Source organism: Dromiciops gliroides, chromosome 3 (assembly GCF_019393635.1).
Source record: "Dromiciops gliroides isolate mDroGli1 chromosome 3, mDroGli1.pri, whole genome shotgun sequence".
In the NCBI taxonomy this organism is placed as follows: Eukaryota; Metazoa; Chordata; class Mammalia; order Microbiotheria; family Microbiotheriidae; genus Dromiciops; species Dromiciops gliroides.
In genome coordinates this window covers 316,555,147-316,573,814 of record NC_057863.1, presented here as the reverse complement: position 1 = coordinate 316,573,814, position 18,668 = coordinate 316,555,147, and the positions used below count along the sequence as shown (strand labels likewise).

At 39.3% G+C, this 18,668-nt stretch overlaps 1 protein-coding gene across 1 annotated transcript in view; it reads right to left on the bottom strand.

Annotated features, from left to right (window-relative positions):
- DZIP3 (DAZ interacting zinc finger protein 3) overlaps positions 1–18,668 on the bottom strand; it is a 124,287-nt gene that overhangs the window by 32,800 nt on the left and 72,819 nt on the right. Inside the window, exons 13-17 of the mRNA XM_043991130.1 lie at positions 16,408–16,440; positions 14,522–14,694; positions 13,633–13,686; positions 11,085–11,110; positions 669–837 (exon numbers count right to left, since the gene is read on the bottom strand). Of these exons, the coding sequence (XP_043847065.1) occupies positions 669–837; positions 11,085–11,110; positions 13,633–13,686; positions 14,522–14,694; positions 16,408–16,440 (455 nt within the window). The remainder of the gene's footprint in view (positions 1–668; positions 838–11,084; positions 11,111–13,632; positions 13,687–14,521; positions 14,695–16,407; positions 16,441–18,668) is intronic.

Below are 18,668 nucleotides of genomic sequence, written 5' to 3'. Positions count from 1 at the left end.
ATAGAACCCGTCCTTTTAATGATATTTGCACTGATGAGATTTGGCTTGTTTTTACTTGTACTGGACAAAAATTCTTTTTTAGCAATTAATTTCTAATTACTTCTTCCCAACAGTAATTTATAACTAACTGGAATAAACAAATATTTTGTTTCTAATGTCTTTTTCTCTTCTATTGACAAACATAGTACAGGTTATTTGAGCTAAATGTTTGCAAGAGTGCTTAGAATAACTGGGGGTTAGAGGGGTGGAAGCAGAGGTTTCTATGTAGAAAGCATTTGTATGCCAACAAATAAATGTCTGTTGAACTAGATTGGCTTAGATCACCCCAGGCTAGATTTAAAAACTGCAGCCCTCTGAATTTGTACCCCTGTTGCTCTCATCTACCAGAAACTTTGAACCTTCATTTGAATACATGTGACTAGACAACTCAAATATCTAAGTCACAGAAGATTTCCTGGCATTCAAAATACAGTATATGGATTTTGAAAAGTAATACTAAAAAGTACCCCACATTTGGTCCCCTTATAATCCCCAGGGCTTGTCTTCTTGCTTTGAGGGAGAAGTAACATGACTATTGTTGATGGGTTTTTTTTAAAACTTCTTTCACAAGAAGAAAGGCAGAGTCATGTCCTTACACAAGCAGACAGCTCTGGCCCAGCCAGGCTTACCTGATCTGGAAAGTCTGGAGTATCTGACTGAGTTGGGCAACAGGACTCTTCTTCAGCTGCAGGAGCACACTGGAGATCACACGGGTTCTTTTTTTCTGGTCCATTACTCAGTTGTGGATTTAACTCTTGAACTTTTCCTGCCTCTTCTTTGTTTCTGAAGACATTTGGACTATTTGGAGAAATAATTAACGTGATTTTTAAAAAAACTTTGCTTTGCATCCAAACATTCCTGCTTATTTTACCATCACAGTATCTCTGGGAGGTAGGCTGGGAGCTGAAGTAGACTAGCATACCAGCGCTCTGTTGGGGGAGCTGTACATCAGTTCAGCCATTCTTAAAAATATTCACGGGGCAGCTAGATGGCGCAGTGGATAGAGCACCGGCCCTGGAGTCAGGAGTACCTGAGTTCAAATCCAGCCTCAGACACTTAACACTTACTAGCTGTGTGACCCTGGGCAAGTCACTTAGCCCCAATTGCCTCACTAAAAAAAAAAAATTCAGAAAGCAAATCTGAGGCAAGTCTTTCCTTCAGGCACATTCTAAAACATCAATATTCCAAATTCTGTTTCAAAAGCCTAGAGCAAGCTAAGTCTACAGGTCCTCTAACATCTAAAATCTACTCATAGCACAAAATCTCCCTCCCAATGTAGTGGTTCCTGGTCCTTGTGAGGCATTCTCACCACCTTAATCATCAGGGGCCTTCCCCAACTAATTCCTCCCAAACTTACATTCCTATTTTAATTAACTCTTCTCTTCTCCAGATGTGTTCCACCACTACTTCGCCTCCAAGACGTTGTATTATGACCTTTGGAACCCCTGCTACAGGTCTCAATAAACACCTTTTCATCCTTGAACTTTTTATCCAACATTTTTACTTTCTTTCCTCTCACTTCGACTGAAACCTGACTCTTTCCTGAGAACAGCATATCCCTTTCAACCCTCAAGTGGAGACCACATTTCTCTCCTGATTCAAGGCCGGGAGGAAGTGTTCATGAATATTCCTAATTCCCCATTTCTGTGCCAAGATTATTCATGCTCCACCATCAATAAGTGTTCTTTTTAAGTACAGGTAATGAGTTTCTAGCACCCACTCCCCATCCTTGTCCTTGTCAATTTACCGTCCTCCAGGCAGCTTTCTGAAACTGAAACTAACTGAAACTCAAAAGGTGGCAGTTCGATATCGATTTTGGTAAGACATCATACCAAAAGAAAAAGCTAAGAGATATACCTAAAATGAAATCCATTCAGTAATCAAAGTATATCCACAGTGATGCTTACGGCATTATTAGAAGCATCTTCTAATTATGGGATATGAACTTTGTTGGCTTAAATAACATTTGAAAATACCAAAACTATTTCTTAGATTCCTTTGTACTCTAAATTAACAATGACATGTAATTTGAGGGATTTTACAAAACTAAACACTATGTTTGTTATCTTTTATTAAACTGCCATAGTAGAGGACAGAACTAAGATTTGGGGCAAATTTTACTACTTCTGAATTGCTAGGAAATTCAAGTTGCTTTTAGCCTTAACAGAGAGAGAGAGAGAGAGAGAGAGAGAGTGTGTGTGTGTCTTTGTCCTCTCTTTTTCTCTCCAGTTCAGTCCCCTGCTATCATTCTGGGGGCTTCAATATTCATATTAATGATCCCTCCAACAACCTTATCATACTTACTCCACTTCCTCAATTCCAAGAGAGGCCACTGTGTTCACCCCAACTCAGCCATATACTGTCAATAGTTACCCCCTTACTCTTCACTAACTTTCATGTACAGAATATTGAAATTTGCTACCACCTTGATGCAAGTCTTTATTACTAACCACCTAGACCACATGCTATGTCTGTGTTATCTTGCTGAGGTTTTAATAGCAAGATCTGCTTCTGTATACCAAGACAAAATAATTGTTAAAAAAAAAAAAGTTCTTTACTCCCTTAAGAATACTTTCATGCAGGGGCAGCTAGGTGGCACAGTGGATAGAACACCAGCCCTGGAGTCAGGAGGACCTGAGTTCAAATCCGGCCTTGGACACTTAGCACTTACTAGCTATGCGACCTTGGGCAAGTCACTTAACCCCAATTTCTTCACCAAAAAAAAAAAAAAAAAAAGAATACTTTCATGCTGTTCTATAATTAAAATGAAACAATAGCTTCCTGAAAGGTCTTACACTTTCTCTGTTCTCTCCCTATCTATACCAATGTATTCTTTTTTTTTGGGGGGGGGGGCCAATGAGGGTTAAGTGACTTGCCCAGGGTCACACAGCTAGTGTCAAGCATCTGAGGCCAAATTTGAACTCAGGTCCTCCTGAATCCAGGTGCTTTATCCACTGCACCACCTAGCTGACCGCCCCCCCAATCTATTATTTGTGTGTGTGTGTGTGTGTGTGTGTGTGTGTGTTTGTTTGTTTTTTTACGGGGAAATGGGGGTTAAGTGACTTGCCTAGGGTCACACAGCTAGTATGTGTCAAGTATCTGAGGCCAGGTTTGAACTCAGGTACTCCTGAATCCAGGGCCAGTGCTTTATCCACTACGCCACCTAGCTGCCCCCCAATCTATTTTTCCAATTCTTTTGTTTTTTGGGTTTTTTGGTGAGGCAATTGGGGTTAAGTGACTTGCCCAAGGTCACACAGCTAGTTAAGTGTCAAGTGTCTGAGGTCGGATTTGAACTCAGGTCCTCCCGAATCCAGGGCCGGTGCTTTATCCACTTTGCCACCTAACTGCCCCCCAATCTATTCTTTTTTTTATTATTATTTTTTTCTTGCGGGACAATAGGGGTTAAGTGACTTGCCTAGGGTCACACAGCTAGTAAGTGTCAAGTGTCTGAGGCCGGATTTGAACTCAGGTACTACTGAATCCAGGGCCAGTGCTTTATCCACTGAGCCACGTAGCCGCCCCCCCAATCTATTCTTTTTTTTTTTTTTTGGTAAGGCAATTGGGGTTAAGTGACTTGCCCAGGGTCACACAGCTAGTACATGTTAAGTGTCTGAGGCTGGATTTGAACTCAGGTCCTCCTGAATCCAGGGCCAGTGCTCTATCCACTGTGCCACCTAGCCGCCCCCCAATCTATTCTTAATACCCCCGTGAGAATACTTTTCCTTTTTCACAGACTGGTCATGCCATACACCCACTAAAGATATCTGCAATGGTGCCCTACCACCTACCAAGTAAAATTCAAACTCCCTTGTCCGGTATTTAAGACCCTCTAAAATCCAAAGCCACCCTGCCTTTCCAGAATAGCCCTTATCAGTTCCCCTCTATATACTCTACATATCTGTCCAACTAGACTAATGTCTGTTCCCTTGACACACTCAGTTCTTTTCTGCTTCTGTACTTTTGCTCAAAATTTCCCAGTATTTGGAATGTTCTTCCTCCACCTTTTCACTAATTGAATTCCCATTCATTCTTTAAAGTCCAATCTCAAATGCCATTTCCCCCATGAAGACTTCCTTGATGCCCCTGTCACTAATGTCCTTCTTCCTCAGATATCAAACAGGATTTTATTTTACAACACTAATGCACTTGCTGGGTAAAACTGTTGATGATCGTTATCTGTGTTAGTTGCCTTTTCTCATTCCTCATCTTTCTGGACCTCTCTGCAGCCTGACAGTCAATTACCATCTTCTCCTTGATACTGTTTTCTCTCTAAGTGTTTGTGGCCCTACTCTCCCTGGTTTTCTTCTTATCTAGCTGAAAAAAAATTCTCAGTCTCCTTTGCTGTATCTTCATCCAGCACATGCCTACCGTCCTGGTCCCTCTTCTCTTCTCCTTCTATACTATTTCACTTGGTGAACGATCGAGCCAGTTATAATCTCTGTTAATGATTCTCAAATCTGCTTGTACAGCCCTAACATCACTCCTGACTTTCAGTCTCATATTTCCAGCTGTTTACTGGACATCTCTAACTGGATGTCCTGTAGACATCTTAAATTCAATGTGTCTAAAACCAAACTCGTTGTCTTTCCCCCAAGTCCTCACCTCTTCCTAAATTCCCAGTCACCCAGGCTCAAAACTTAAGTGTCGTCCTTGACTTTTCACTCTCTTACTCCTCCATATCCAGTCAGTCCACAAGTTCTGTCATTTCTGCATTGGTCATATCGCTCATACACGCCCCTTCCTCTCCTCTGATGCTGACACTGCCACCACCCTGGCCCAGGCCTTCATCACCTCACATCTAGATTACTGTATTAGCTTTGTAGTTGGTCTCCCCACCTTAAGTCTCTCCCCATTCAAATCCATTTTCCAACTCAGAAGTCAAATTGATCTTGAATTTCAGGTCTCACCATTTTACCTCCAGCTCTCTCCTACCTTTACAATCTCCTTACACCTTACTCACCCCCACAACACAATCCAGTGACACTGGCCTCCTTGCTGTTCCTTGCACAAAATAAACCATCTCCCAACTCCAGGCATTTTCACTGGCTATACCCCATGTCTGAAATTCTCTCCCTCCTTGCCACCCTAGTTTTTTCAATTCCCAGCTAAATCTCACCTACAAGAAGTTCTTCCCAACCCTCCTTAATGCTAACGCCTTCCTTACTGTTGATTATCTTCAATTTATTCTGTATCTATATTCTTTGTGCCTAACTGTTTGCATCTCATCTTCCCCATTAGACTGGGAGCTCCTTGAGTACAGGAACTGTCTTTTGCCTTTCTTTGTATCCCCAGGACTTATAACACAGTGCCTGGCACATAGTAGGTGCATAAGAAATGCTTGTTGACTGACTGGGTTTTTGTCTTATTCCTTACATCGCTACATGTTTCAACGAGATCAGGGATTGTTTTAACTAAACTTGCTATGTTCCTCAGAACCTAATTGTATTTAATAAATACTTACTGAAAGACAGATGGACAAATGGAAGGAAGCAAGGAAGAGAGAGAGGAGGTAAAGAAGTAAGGGAGAAGGGGAAGAAAGGAGAGAAAAGTAGAGGAAGGGAGGGGAAAAGGGAGGAAAAGAAGAAAAAGGGGAAGAAGACAGGAAGACAGTATGTCAAACAGGGAGGGAAAGTAACTTGTCTAATTCCCAAGGGTTACACAGCTAGTCAGTAGAAGAGCCAAGACTTGAAAAAAAATTCCTAATTATTAATCGCAATGATCTTCACACTATACCACACTGAATCCCAGTATTACTTTAAAAGGAATTACTATGAATTTAGTTGTGTCTCTACTACTCATCAAAATTAGGTTTTGCGTACATTTAAAACCAAAGTCAACTTCACTAGGATTTATAAATTTTTTAAATGAATAATTTCAAGGTTATCCCTTAGAATTAAAAAAAAAAACTCAACTATTCTTTATGGCTACAATTTCACTATTAAGGTCCAAGTTAACTTTACAGAGAATTAGAAACAGCTTTATAAGATGGGTCTTTTTTAATAAGACCTTTTAAAAAATCTTGATAGCATCCAAAATTCCAGTCATGGAAACCAGTGAAATATGACTACAGCAGGAGCTCATTAGCAGGATCAGGAAGAAAAGTTACCTCTAAGAGAAAGGGATATGCACAAACTTACATAATTTCAAGAGTGGAAAGGAGCCTCAGACATAATAGAAGTCCAATTCACACCTGACACATTCATTAGAGAACGCTCTACAACAATTCTGATATGTTTTACATGATTACACATATATAACCTATATCAAATTGCATACCATCTTAGGAAGGGGGAAGGGAAAGCAGGGAGGGAGAAAATTTGGAACTCAAAATTTTATTTAAAAAAAATGTTAAACAGTGTCTTTATAGTGTCTTGTGGCTTTGAAACATGTTGAATTCAGTATTCGATGAATTTCTAGAAGAAAAAAAAATGCTTCAGCAATCGAGGCTTGCTGAGGACTTGTTGAACCTGTATGAGTCAAGATACTGCCATGCATCTGGTCTCTCTGGACAAAACAAAGACCAACTGGTTAGTCTCACAGTAGCTTGAACTCAGGGCAAGACCCCCATATTTCACCATGTACTCTCATGCTTTTTTTTTTTCCTTTTTCCAGAATGGGGGAAAATCACGATCACAACACCATATCCCAGGAATATAATCATCCCCTGCTTTCCCCCTTGGTCTTGGATTTGTTCCTGAACATACCTTTTCACTTTAAATGTTCACTGAATCGCTATGGGAAAATCGAATTTACTCTGAGGCACTGGAGCCAAGGATTTCTCTCCAAGTCATCAAATGCATAGTTAAAAACTCTCTAGTCCATCCCTAAAGTCTACTGGTGTGGCCCATCTGTTGCCTAAGGATTGTGGAACTTCTAGATTTGTATTAGTGCCTTTTAGTGTGTGAGTGGTAACAAAACACTGGATTGAAAGTGGAGCCCAATTAAACTCATGGAGATCCTATCCCAGAGGAAACAGGGCTAGCAGAGCCCAAGGAGAACCAGGCTGGTGAGCTGGCACCAGGAGCAGAGGGGGCGGGTCCCTCATGCTGCCCAGCAGGCCCAAGTCCCCACCAGTTGATGCACGAAAAATGTGAGGAGAGGTGAGGACAAGTGGAGGAAGGTCAGAAAACAAGGAATCTAGCCACGCTAGAAGTTGTGCTTTCCCTGAGAACAAAAGAGCCAACAGACCCAGCCCGGGCTGCTGTCAGCCATCCAGGGAACTTCCTGAAATCTCTTCCTCCTCTTCACAGCTGCTGCTGCCTGCCACCCACATACCACCCATCTTCTGAGCTCTGCCTCAGCCCTCCCAAGAAAGGGAGCAGCAGGTTGGGGGAGAGCAGGGTTCCCCTGGCAAAATAACCTCCAGCATTGGGAGCTCATTATTTCAGACAGCACAACAGCAGCCTCTCCTCTATATACAACCCCATCCCGCCTCCATGTTCCTGAAAGAAATGGATGTCTATACTTAAATTTGGTTTGAGGTCCCCCTGCATATGCCATGATGACTAGTCATCATGGCAGGGGATGTAAGGGAGTGGTGCAGGAAGGGGTGACAGGATAGAGAGGGGGCTAGGGAAATGAAAAAATTGATTTTTTTTAAAGTTGACTCCTGTTCTTTTTAAAAGAAAAAAGAAATAGAAACATCAATTTATAAACTGTCAAGTAAAATATGAAATTTCTGGGGTTCAGAAATGGATTATTTCAATTTACATAGCTCCTTATGGGAAAAATTCTGTCATTACTTGTCACTCATGCCTTCTGGAATCAATTAATGACAAGTACCAGAGTACCATGTATATGTAATTGGAAAAAAATAAAATAGCATTTTTTTTAAATCACACACAATCTTGCTAAGTAGTCCTTCAGCCTTTACCTAGATCTCCAAAGGCAAAGAACTCAATCTTTCATTAGAAAGCTTTTCTATTTTGGACAGGTTTAATTATTAGGCAGAATCTCCCTATATTGAGCAGAAATCTGCCTTTCTAGGTAAACACAGAAAATTGAGATACTGGGTCATGAGACATGACCCCAGGGATTTCTTTCTCTTTGACAGAGAGACTGATTAAGCTGAAGGAGAACTAAAGAAAGTATTTTGAAACAAAACTAGTTTACTTATACTTAGTTGCATAACTTGCATTAACCCTCTGGGTCACAGGGCATACATTGGGTGCAGGCTCAGAATGCTGCCAGCTCTACCCTTCCTTTGAAGAAGCAGTCTTAGATAATCTGCTTGATCTAGCCCAGGGCTTCTTAAACTTTTTTCACTGACCCTTTTCCACCTGAGAAATTTTGCCATGACCCTGGGTATTTAGGTATATAAAATAGGTATACAAGTGAAACTTTTACTGCCAAATGTTTGTGACCCCCAACATTCAGTTTAAGAAGCTTTGATCTAGGGGCAGCTAGGTGGCGCAGTGGATGAAAAACCGGCCCTGAATTCAGGAGTACCTGAGTTCAAATCTAGCCTCAGACACTTGACACTTACTAGCTGTGTGACCCTGGGCAAGTCACTTAACCCCCACTGCCCTGCAAATTAACTAATTAATTAATTAATTTAAAAAAAAAAAAAGAAGCTCTGATCTAGCCTACCTGAAGGAAGGGGCTGATGTAGAATTAAGACTGTAGGATACATGTAAAACAACGAAAGGTTTAAACCAGAGGTGTTTGATGTCCAGAGGGTGAGAAATAGCTACACCTTCACTGACCAGAGGAACACGGAGCATGGGAGCAGAAATAAGGAAAACAACAGTAGCAAGAACCCACAACTCCCTCCGGGAATGGAAGAGAGTGGCAGTAGAGCAACAGAACAAAGAAAGAGTTACTGGAAAACAACAACAACAACAAATTATGCTGATGTGGAAAAGGAGCATCAATTTCCTTCTTCCTAGGTTCTACTGAAGACACTGTACATATAGCTGAGGTAGGAGGGGAAAGAGTAGCTCATCACTTTGCAATCTGATTATTTATGGTTTTAGAGTCACTATATCTTTTACTGTGTAAATAAAACTGATCTGTTTTGATGCCTTGTGATCCTCTTCACTTATAAAAGGAACTGGTGGCAATCCTTGGGAGAGAGCCAGACACAGAAATTCCCAGATTCTACCTGTGTAGGAGCAATGAGCTAAAGAAGTGAAGGATTCCCAAAGTGTACCCAAGTGTCTCATGTCACAAGGGTTATACTTGCCATAAGCTCTATTTGGAAAAAGTGCAAGATCAGGAATCCAATGAAATTGGTGAGAGTGATGCAGTAACAGGGTCATGATGTTCTGGGGCTCATGGTGTTTTTACATATCTCTTTGTATTTGTGAGTAACCTACTGTCAAACCTCTGGCAGAGCTAGTCTGAAGCAGTGGTCTGATCTAGTAAGAAACCAAACCTCCACAAAGAGCTGATTGATGATATGCTACATCACAAAATGACTGTCCTGACTAAGCTTGGACTCTATAGCTTCCACACACAGGTCCTATTTCTGCTTCCAGGACCAAGAAGAATAAATCTAATTCCTCTTCCACAGAACATGACAATGCTTCAAATATTTGAAGACATTAATCATGTTCTCCCTAAGTCTTCTCTTTTCTAGCCATTCAGGCAAACAAAACCTAAAATAATCATGCCATTTACTTGTAGAGTATTTTATTACTTTTAAGCATGTTTACCAACTTTCTCATTTGATATTTCTGAGGCTACGTCAATAAAATAATTATGTAGCCATTTCAGAAAATTCAACAACAAAATCAGTACAACTCATTCCTGAGTATTATATAAGGCAAAATAACCAAGTGAATGACCACATTTAAACTTGTCAAACATTTGGCCAGCTGTTGTATAGAAAAAGTCTGAATAAAACATTGCTACCATGTCTAAACTGGGACCTTCATCTTCTATAAGAATCAATGTCCCTTGTGAAGATGAGTCATTTCCTTTCTATTCACCAAGCAGCTCAGGGCCACTGTCAGTGGTGAGTATACTACTACCAAAGAATGATGAATTTTCAGTTTTCAAACTTTCCATCGAAGTCAAAAGTATGTCACTGTTACTAATGGTAACTATGCTGTATAGCATGTCTTTTACAAGGAACTCTAAGGCCACTAAAGCTTAAGTATAACATTGCTAATGGGAAGATATACAAAGGATCACTTTTAACATGGTAATTGCCATTATCATCATTTCTTCATTAACTTATTGCTTCCTTCCCCCCACAAATGATCTTCGATCAAATGAAATACGAAAGTTATATACCAGTTTTATATTAAAAATTATCTCTCAATAATTAACATTAATAAGAAATAAAACTCAAATAATGATATTTTACATACCCATAATTTTCATAGCACTTTCACATCCATTTTTTCATTTGATTCTCACAATTACCCTATAAGGTACTCAGACCATGAATTTATTTCATGGATGGGTAAATTAAGGCTCAGGAGTATTAAACTACTTGCTGAAGGTTACATAATTAACAAGTGGTAAAACCAGAACTAGAATCCAGGTTTCCTGGTTTTTAGTTCAGTGCTCTATTCTCTACATCATGCTGCCTCTCCAGTCAAAACAAAAAGTCTTTGTCAACCTCTCTATTGCAAAGGGAGTAGGAATAGATACACAAGAGAAAAGCATTTGGGATTTGTCAAGAGAACTAGCAGACTATACTTCATTACCAGGGTCCATTCTCTAAGAACAAGCAAGGGCCATGTCTGGTTCCTGGCCCCCACATCTACTCTAGTGGCAGCCCCAGAATGAGCTGCTCACGAAACACTCAATGGATAGAAGTGAATTAAACTGTTCTGTACTGGATTCAAACAGAACCAAAGTCAGTACCTGAAAGTAAGCAATTAATGGCTACAAAGAAAATGGGTTAGCAATTCCATTTTTCTACAACAAATCATCATCTATCCTCTTGTCAGCCCAAGTGAAAATGTTATATATACGGAAAAGAGTTAAAAAGACTGAGCTGCTCTCTCCCTTGCTCCTAACTCCAGGACTGTGAGACACTAGTGAGGCATTCTTCACATGCAATCATAAACAATGAAGAAGCTGACACTTACCTATGTTCTTTATTTGGCTCTTTATTCTGAAAAAAAGCACAAAGAATTAGCATATCTTCAACTATGTCTGGCTAGGGTAATGGTCTGTCTACATTTAAAACTTGGGAGGTTGATTTGGGGAATGTGTTTGTAAGCTATTTACCTTTGGCATGAGAATTAATAACAAAGGACAGCCTAATTACCTCTCTACTGATACTGGTAGGCTATATGTTAAGATTTAGCTTTTTTGAGCCTATACGGTCCCCAGAGAATGGATACGTAATACTAGCCTACACCTGCAACATGAATAACCGAGTGTGTGAATGAAAGAATAAGCACCTACTATGTGCCAGAAATTGTGTTATATAGTAGGACTGCAGATATAAAAGCGAGCCAGTCCCTGCCCTCAAGGAGATTACACCCTAATAGGTAGATACAAAATACCTAGAGGAGTGGAAGCCAATAAAGGTTTTGGTCTGAGGAATCAATGATTTCTAATGGAATCAAAGAACAAAAATGACTGAAATTGGTCTGCATAAGGCAGTCATAGTACACATTCATAGGCATTTTGATATCATACATTTCCTCCATTTAGATATGTATAGTCATATACCAGATGATTTCTAGACTAGAATCAACTCTATCCAACTTCCAATCTGATCCTCTGTCAGATGAAGTTACCATATTTCCAAAAATACTTACCTTGATAGGATCTCTTTAAAATAGAAAACCTTAAAATTCTGAACAAATAGAAACTTTTTTTTAAAAGTTGTTTTTGGGGGCAGCTAGGTGGTGCAGTGGATAAAGCACTGGCCCTGGATTCAGGAGGACCTGAGTTCAACTCCGGCCTCAGACACTTAACACTTACTAGCTGTGTGACCCTGGGCAAATCACTTAACCCCAAGTGCCTCACCAAAAAAAAAAACAAAACAAAAAAAAGTTTTTGATAGCATTTATGTTTTTTAATGATTTTATTTCTTCTTTTGTATTGCATTTAATCTGGCAGTACAAATATCAATTTTACTACTGTATTCTGGGCCTATGTGACCTGTGACAATTAAGTGTAATCTGCATTTTTCCAGAAAATAGAATAGGAAACAACAATGATATTAGAAAACATCTACTGGCATTACACCTCAGACCTGCTTTTTGGAGGTAAAAAGACAAGTGTATGTATAAGTGGGATGTGTCTAAGTAGGATCATCAGCTTAACTGTAATTTTTGTAGCCGATCTGTTTAAGCAGTTGGGAACTTTCCAAAGACAAATCTTAATTCAAGGCTTTAAAATCAATTAATTTTAAAAGAAGTATTAAATGAAACAGTAAGTTGTAGTATACTAAATAATGATACAAAAAGTATAATAGCAATTACCAAAAAAACCCACATATCTTTTTAGCCAAACTAGTCTATTAACAATTTTGTTTATAACTTATAGCTTAAATTCAATAAAAATAACTGTTTTATTTTTAAACTGACTTCACTTTTTCTTAATCTCAATCAACATTAATACCTGGGGCTATTCTATTTTGCATCTGGCCAAGAGTCTGGCCAGAGAGCAATAAGACAGCTACCCTTATTCATACTATACTTTGACACATGTAAATTTTAATAAGATCTGTTTCTTTCTTATATATCCAGTCAGGAAACAACAAATTTTTTCATCACAAAAACCATGAGTCACAGTTGGCTATGTACTCCTAAGAATACAGGAAATCTGGGTCTAACTACAGGCTCCACTATCAAATCAGGTACCTAAAAAGGAATGAGGCACTAGAGAAAGCAGACACTCTTGAGAAGGTGGAATAAAGGAAGGTTGGTTTTCCTTTTACCCTCTCAGATGTAAAAAAGAAAATCAAGATTTCCTAATGGTTTGCTAGGTGACCAAACACCTGAGGGGAAAAGTACATAATAAAAAATGGTGCTATTGCAATACTGAGGCCTAAAATGCATTTTTTAAGTGATTAGGATTTTTAACTATCTCTAGATAGGAACAAAACTTTCCAAGTAACTATAATCTAGATACTATGAAGCCTTACACATGAAAATATATGTTGAACATAACCAAAAAATCCAGATTAAACCATTCAGGTTCCAGAATGCCAGGACCACTCACTAAATATACATAAGATATCTTAAATTGTTTTAGTTACCTATCTACCTAGATTGATTTTAGGCTCAAAGAGTGAATGGATGCATTATATTCAAGTGTTCAGTACAAATACAGAAAAAATAAATTAGCTATTTCAAATTCTCTTGGTTTTATAATCTCACTTGTTAAAAGTGACAGTCAAGGATTGGTTTTCTGATGACTGATTGTTATCTTGACAGAGTACCTTTAACTTGACAAATATGACTTGGTAAATAATACTTTATTTTAACCATGTATCATTAAGCCAAGAGGCTTAATTTTTTTTCATATGTCAACTTATCATTTGAAGGAACTGTGAGATCTTGACATATATAAAATACCCAATAAATCGTTTCTTTGTTAGGAATTATCCACGCTAACATTCTTTTTACATAGCATTTCCCAGATACTATTTGTAATATGGCTATTACTATTGCTTACCTTCTTAGTCTTATTCTTTTTCTTCTTCTTTGATTTACTGTTAACTTGGGCACTCTGTAATGGACATGTCATTATAAACAATTCACTATAGCAAACATAAAACCACAGGGAATAGTTTGTTATGTATGAAAAATTTCAGCCCTATCCCACATCCCAGGCTTTTACACATGAAACCAAATTAATTGCAACCTTTACTTTTTTAATATTCTACTATCATCATGTAGCTTTTCTAGATTGGGTGAAAGTTACTATTGCTTATGTTGGAAGTCCCATAATCGCACCTTCTGCTCTGAGAACACTATGAAGAAAACAAAAGGGGCATTACTAGACATGCATACAAAGGCTCCAGATGTTCTAAGTCATCACCTGCAACATCAATACTTATATGTACAACAAATGGAAAAGGCCCTTTGAAAACAATGCTTGGATTTAACAAATAATTTCAAGAGCAATTTAAAAACCTGTAACAGTACTTGCTGAACATAAAGGGTATTGTCAAGTCTTTGGGGAAAACATAAAGAGAAGTTAATCCTCTGATTATTCTTTCAGCACTTTCCCACCAGTGACTGAAGATAAATCATGAAGAAGCATCCCTCTTATCTTCTCCTATGCCTCCTTTGGCCTCTTTTCCTCTTTCCTTTCTAGCTCCAAACAGTGAGTGAGGAATGAGGGTTGACTGCAGATATACAGTCAATCGGACAGGGGTGCTGGAAATGTAATCCTTCTAGTTTCTTTGTTTTCCTACCTGCCAAAGGCAGGTTCCCTTAAGATTTTGAAAACAGAATCTGTCAGGAACGTTTTGGGTATAGTTATACATGGTGGCAAAATGGCAGGCCAAATGACCTGTCTTGTCTAATTCCATGTTTCTATAATTAATACGAACTTATACCTCCTGGACATCTTTAATAGATTCTATCGAAGATTCACTAGGTGCTGATTTTTCATCTTTAGGAATTCCTCCTGGCAGTTCTTCTGGGTCTGATTTCATATCTTTAATAGAGTTTATTGGAGATGCATTCTGTTCTAGTATCTCATCTTGAAAGACCTCTTCTGGATTATAACCTAAATATTAGAGACAAAGAATTCAAAATCTGGACACAAAATAACTTAAGCTCATTGTAATTATTACAATAGAGTGGAAAGAGCACTGCACTAGGAATCGAAAAACATGGATTTTAGTGTCACCTTCACCACTTATTAGATGGGAGACCTTGGATAAGTCACTTAACTTTGCTAAGCCTTGGTTTCCCTTCCTCCTTCACACCATTATTTCTAAGACTGAAAAAGTGCTTTATAAACTCTAAAGCAGAGTCTGGCACATAGTAGGTGCTTAATACATGTTTAATGAATTGAATAACAACAAACAAACATATACTAAGCAAACACTGCGTTATGGAATGGGGATGCAGGGGCACAAATAAAACAGTCCCTGACCTTAAGAAGCTTAACTGTTAGGAGGAAGGGAGAAAGGCATGTGTACATAATATAGGGTATAAGGAAAATTGAGACAGAAGAGAGCAGAGATAGCTGAGGAGTAGAAGGAAGGCAGGTTGAAGAATGCTTCATAGAGAAGATAGCACCTGAGCTAAGCTTTAAAGGAAGACACGGATTTAAGAAAAAATAAGGAAGTCCATTCCAGGCACTGAGCATAGGTAATTCATGGAATTGGGAAATGGAGTATTAAGTCTGAGCAATGGTTAATAGATTAGGCTAGTTGGGGAAAAACTAACAAGGCTGGAAAGGGAGGCAACAGGGCCAAACTATTTAGAGTCTTAAATAACAGATTATGGAGCTTATTTTATTTTATAGGTAATGGGAAGACAATGAAAGATTTTATGATCTGGAGGGGCTGACATGGATAGATATATGCCTTTTAAAGAGAGATCTGGGGGCAGCTAGGCGGCGCAGTGGATAAAGCACTGGCCCTGGATTCAGGAGGACCTGAGTTCAAATCCAGCCTCAGACACTTGACACTAGCTGTGTGACCCTGGGCAAGTCACTTAACCCCCACTGTCCCGCCCAAAAAAAAAAAAAAAAGAGAGATCTATTAGATACTAGTACAGTAAAGTAGGTGAAGAAGGGCAGTTAAGTGGCCCAGTGGGTAGAGTATTGGCCCTGGAGTAAGAAAGACACATCTTCTGTTCAAATCCAGCCTCATATACTTACTAGCCATATGACCTTGAGCAAATCACTTAACCCAGTTTGCCTGTTTCCTTATCTATAAAATGAACTGGAGAAGGAAATGGCAAACCACCCTAGTATCTTTGCCAAGAAAAGCACAAATGGGGTCACAAAGAGTTGGGCATGACTAAAAAATGACTGAACAAAATAGGGGAAGCAATGAGCGTTTGAACTAAGGTGATGAGAAAGAAACAGATGCAAAAGTGCTAGAATTAACAGTGATGAGGAGGAGGAGGAGGTATTAAAAATAATATAAGTATTTGAAGCAGCTAGATGGTACAGTGGATAGAGCACTGGCCCTGGAGTCAGAAGGACCTGAGTTCAAATCCAGCCTCAGACACTTACTAGCTGCATGACCCTGAGCAAGTCACTTAACTCCAATTGCCTAAAAAAATATTTTTTTTTGAAAATAAAAATAGACATTCAAATTCTTATTGATTGAATATCAATGAGAATAGAAAGTTTCTAATTACGATTCCCACCATATTACTGTAAGTTCCTTGAAGGCAGGGACTGTGTCATTTTTATCTTTCCATCTTCCCCAGTACCTAGCATACAGTACATGTCTGTTCAATGAATAAATGATACACTTACTATGAGAATTCAGTCCTGATTTCACAGCCACTCCTACAGCATAAAAAAAAAAAAGTTCAGATGTATATACAAAAAAAACCCACCCTATTGTGATAAGACTAGGATTGAGACAAAACACAAAAGATTTCTACATCTGCCTCATTCTGCAACTGATTACCAAAACGGAGACCTTGATTCCTTCTTGAATAGATAGAAACCCCACTTTTGTCTAGGGGCTCTCTTTAGACTTAAATATCAAAATCACAGAAACATAATTAGAAAAGATGACAAACAAGAGTTCTGAGCACTCCATCACATAATGCCTAAGGATACAGGCAACCAAGGGGCAAATTGTTGGTTTGGGAGTTGGTTTCTTGTTGGGTTGTTTTTGTTTTTGTTTGGGGGGAAGGGAGGCGGGGCTATCATTATAGCCAAGGGAGAGACCAGGCTATGATATGGGGGTGGGGGAGGGGTTGGAAGGGGGTGGGGAGATAGAGGTATTTAGAGAGGAAGCAGTGGGTCAAAGGTCAAAGACCAGCCCCAGCAACAAAGAACATGATATGGGTGGGGATAGGGGAAGGGGGCGGGGCTATTCCCTCATCTCAGTGTCCCTCCCCCCCACCCCCCACCCCCGCCTTTTTTTCCCCCCCATTTGAAGGAGATACCTGAGAATACTTGCCACAGCCAGTGAGGTTGGTCAAGAACTAAGAAGGGAAATGGGTTTCTGATGATTAAATCGAAGTTGGAGATTAGAAATAAGGAGGTGAGAAGGTAGCAGAACTCGCAGGAAGGGCCACAGAGATACACACTCGACCACCTCCTGGAGACCTTCTGGCAAAAACTCGTCCCGCGGAAGGGAAGTGCTCCCCAGCCATTGGCTGAAAGAGCTACAAGCCTGCCCCTTCCAGGGAGGAGCTTACTCACCACAGCGCCTCTGACTGGTTGAGGGGGCTGAGTGGCAGATACACCTAAGGGCTTCCTAAGTGAGCTGAACCTAAGCATGCATGTGGAAATATGATGATGAAGACGGGCTTCTTCCCCCTCACCCCTCTCCCACGAAGTATAGGGAAGTCTAAGGACCCCTTCTCAAAATGATGCTCTTAAATGCATAAAATAAAATACACAGGATTACAAAGGAAACTCATCATATTAAAATAAAGCTAACTAATGAAAAAAGCTATCCACTTCCAGAAAGACCTGGTTGACAGTGAGCACAGAGATTAAAGCATGCTTTTGTTCCACTTCATTTTTCTTGCTCTTTTTTTTTTTTTGGCAACGTGGCAAATATGGAAATATGTTTCCCATGCATGTATAATAGGTAGCCCTCTCAAGGGGTGAGGGAGGAGCAAGAAGGAGAGAATTTGCAACTCAAATTTTTTTAAATGAATGTTTTTCTACATATAATTGGCAAATATTTAATGAAATAAAAACATACTAAAAGAAATGAGAAATTGTTAGCAAACAAAAAATCAAACAAAACAATAAATCGGGCCTTTGTCAATTTCCATGGGGGTAAATGCCTGTACTGAAAATTTAACAATCAGCTCTCACAAGGAAGTATGAGATGGTTCGAGCACACCTTGCATGCAATACCTCTCTTTTCATAGCAGAAAGCAAGGAAACTGCTAGGACAGAATACTTTATTCGTTGTCATATATAGTCACTTTTTAAATGTTTTTTTCTTAATTCTTTAGTTTTGGGGGGGTTTTTTTTTGGGGGGGGGAGTGATACAAGGGAGGGAATCAAAGATACATTAGGGAAGGGCATTTCAAAAAATGACCATAAGGGGGCAACTAGGTGGCGCAGGGGATAGAGCACCAGCCCTGGATTCAGGAGGACCTGAGTTCAAATTCAGCCTCAGACACTTACTAGCTATGTGACCCTGGGCAAGTCACTTAACCCTCATTGCCCTAAAAAAACCAACAACAAAAAGATTAAGTGGCTTTGGAGCATTCCTGAAAAAGACGCCAGAGTTACATTCAAACACAAGACTCAAGAGAAGCATAAAAAGTTGAACATGAAAGAGAAATCATAATGTGTAACTCCTAAAAACTTTATCATTATTAGGGAAATTAGAAGGAATCTACATAAACAAAGGGCATGGATGTGAGTTGATTATGTTGGGATAATCTAAAAAAAATGAAGGGGTGAAAAAGTGACATAAACACTGGAAAAAAGGGGAAAAGAGAAAGAATGAGGAAATTTATCTCACATAAAAGAGGCACACAAAGAAGAGCTTTTACAGTGGAGGAAAAAATGGGGGGTCAGCACTTGAACCTCAT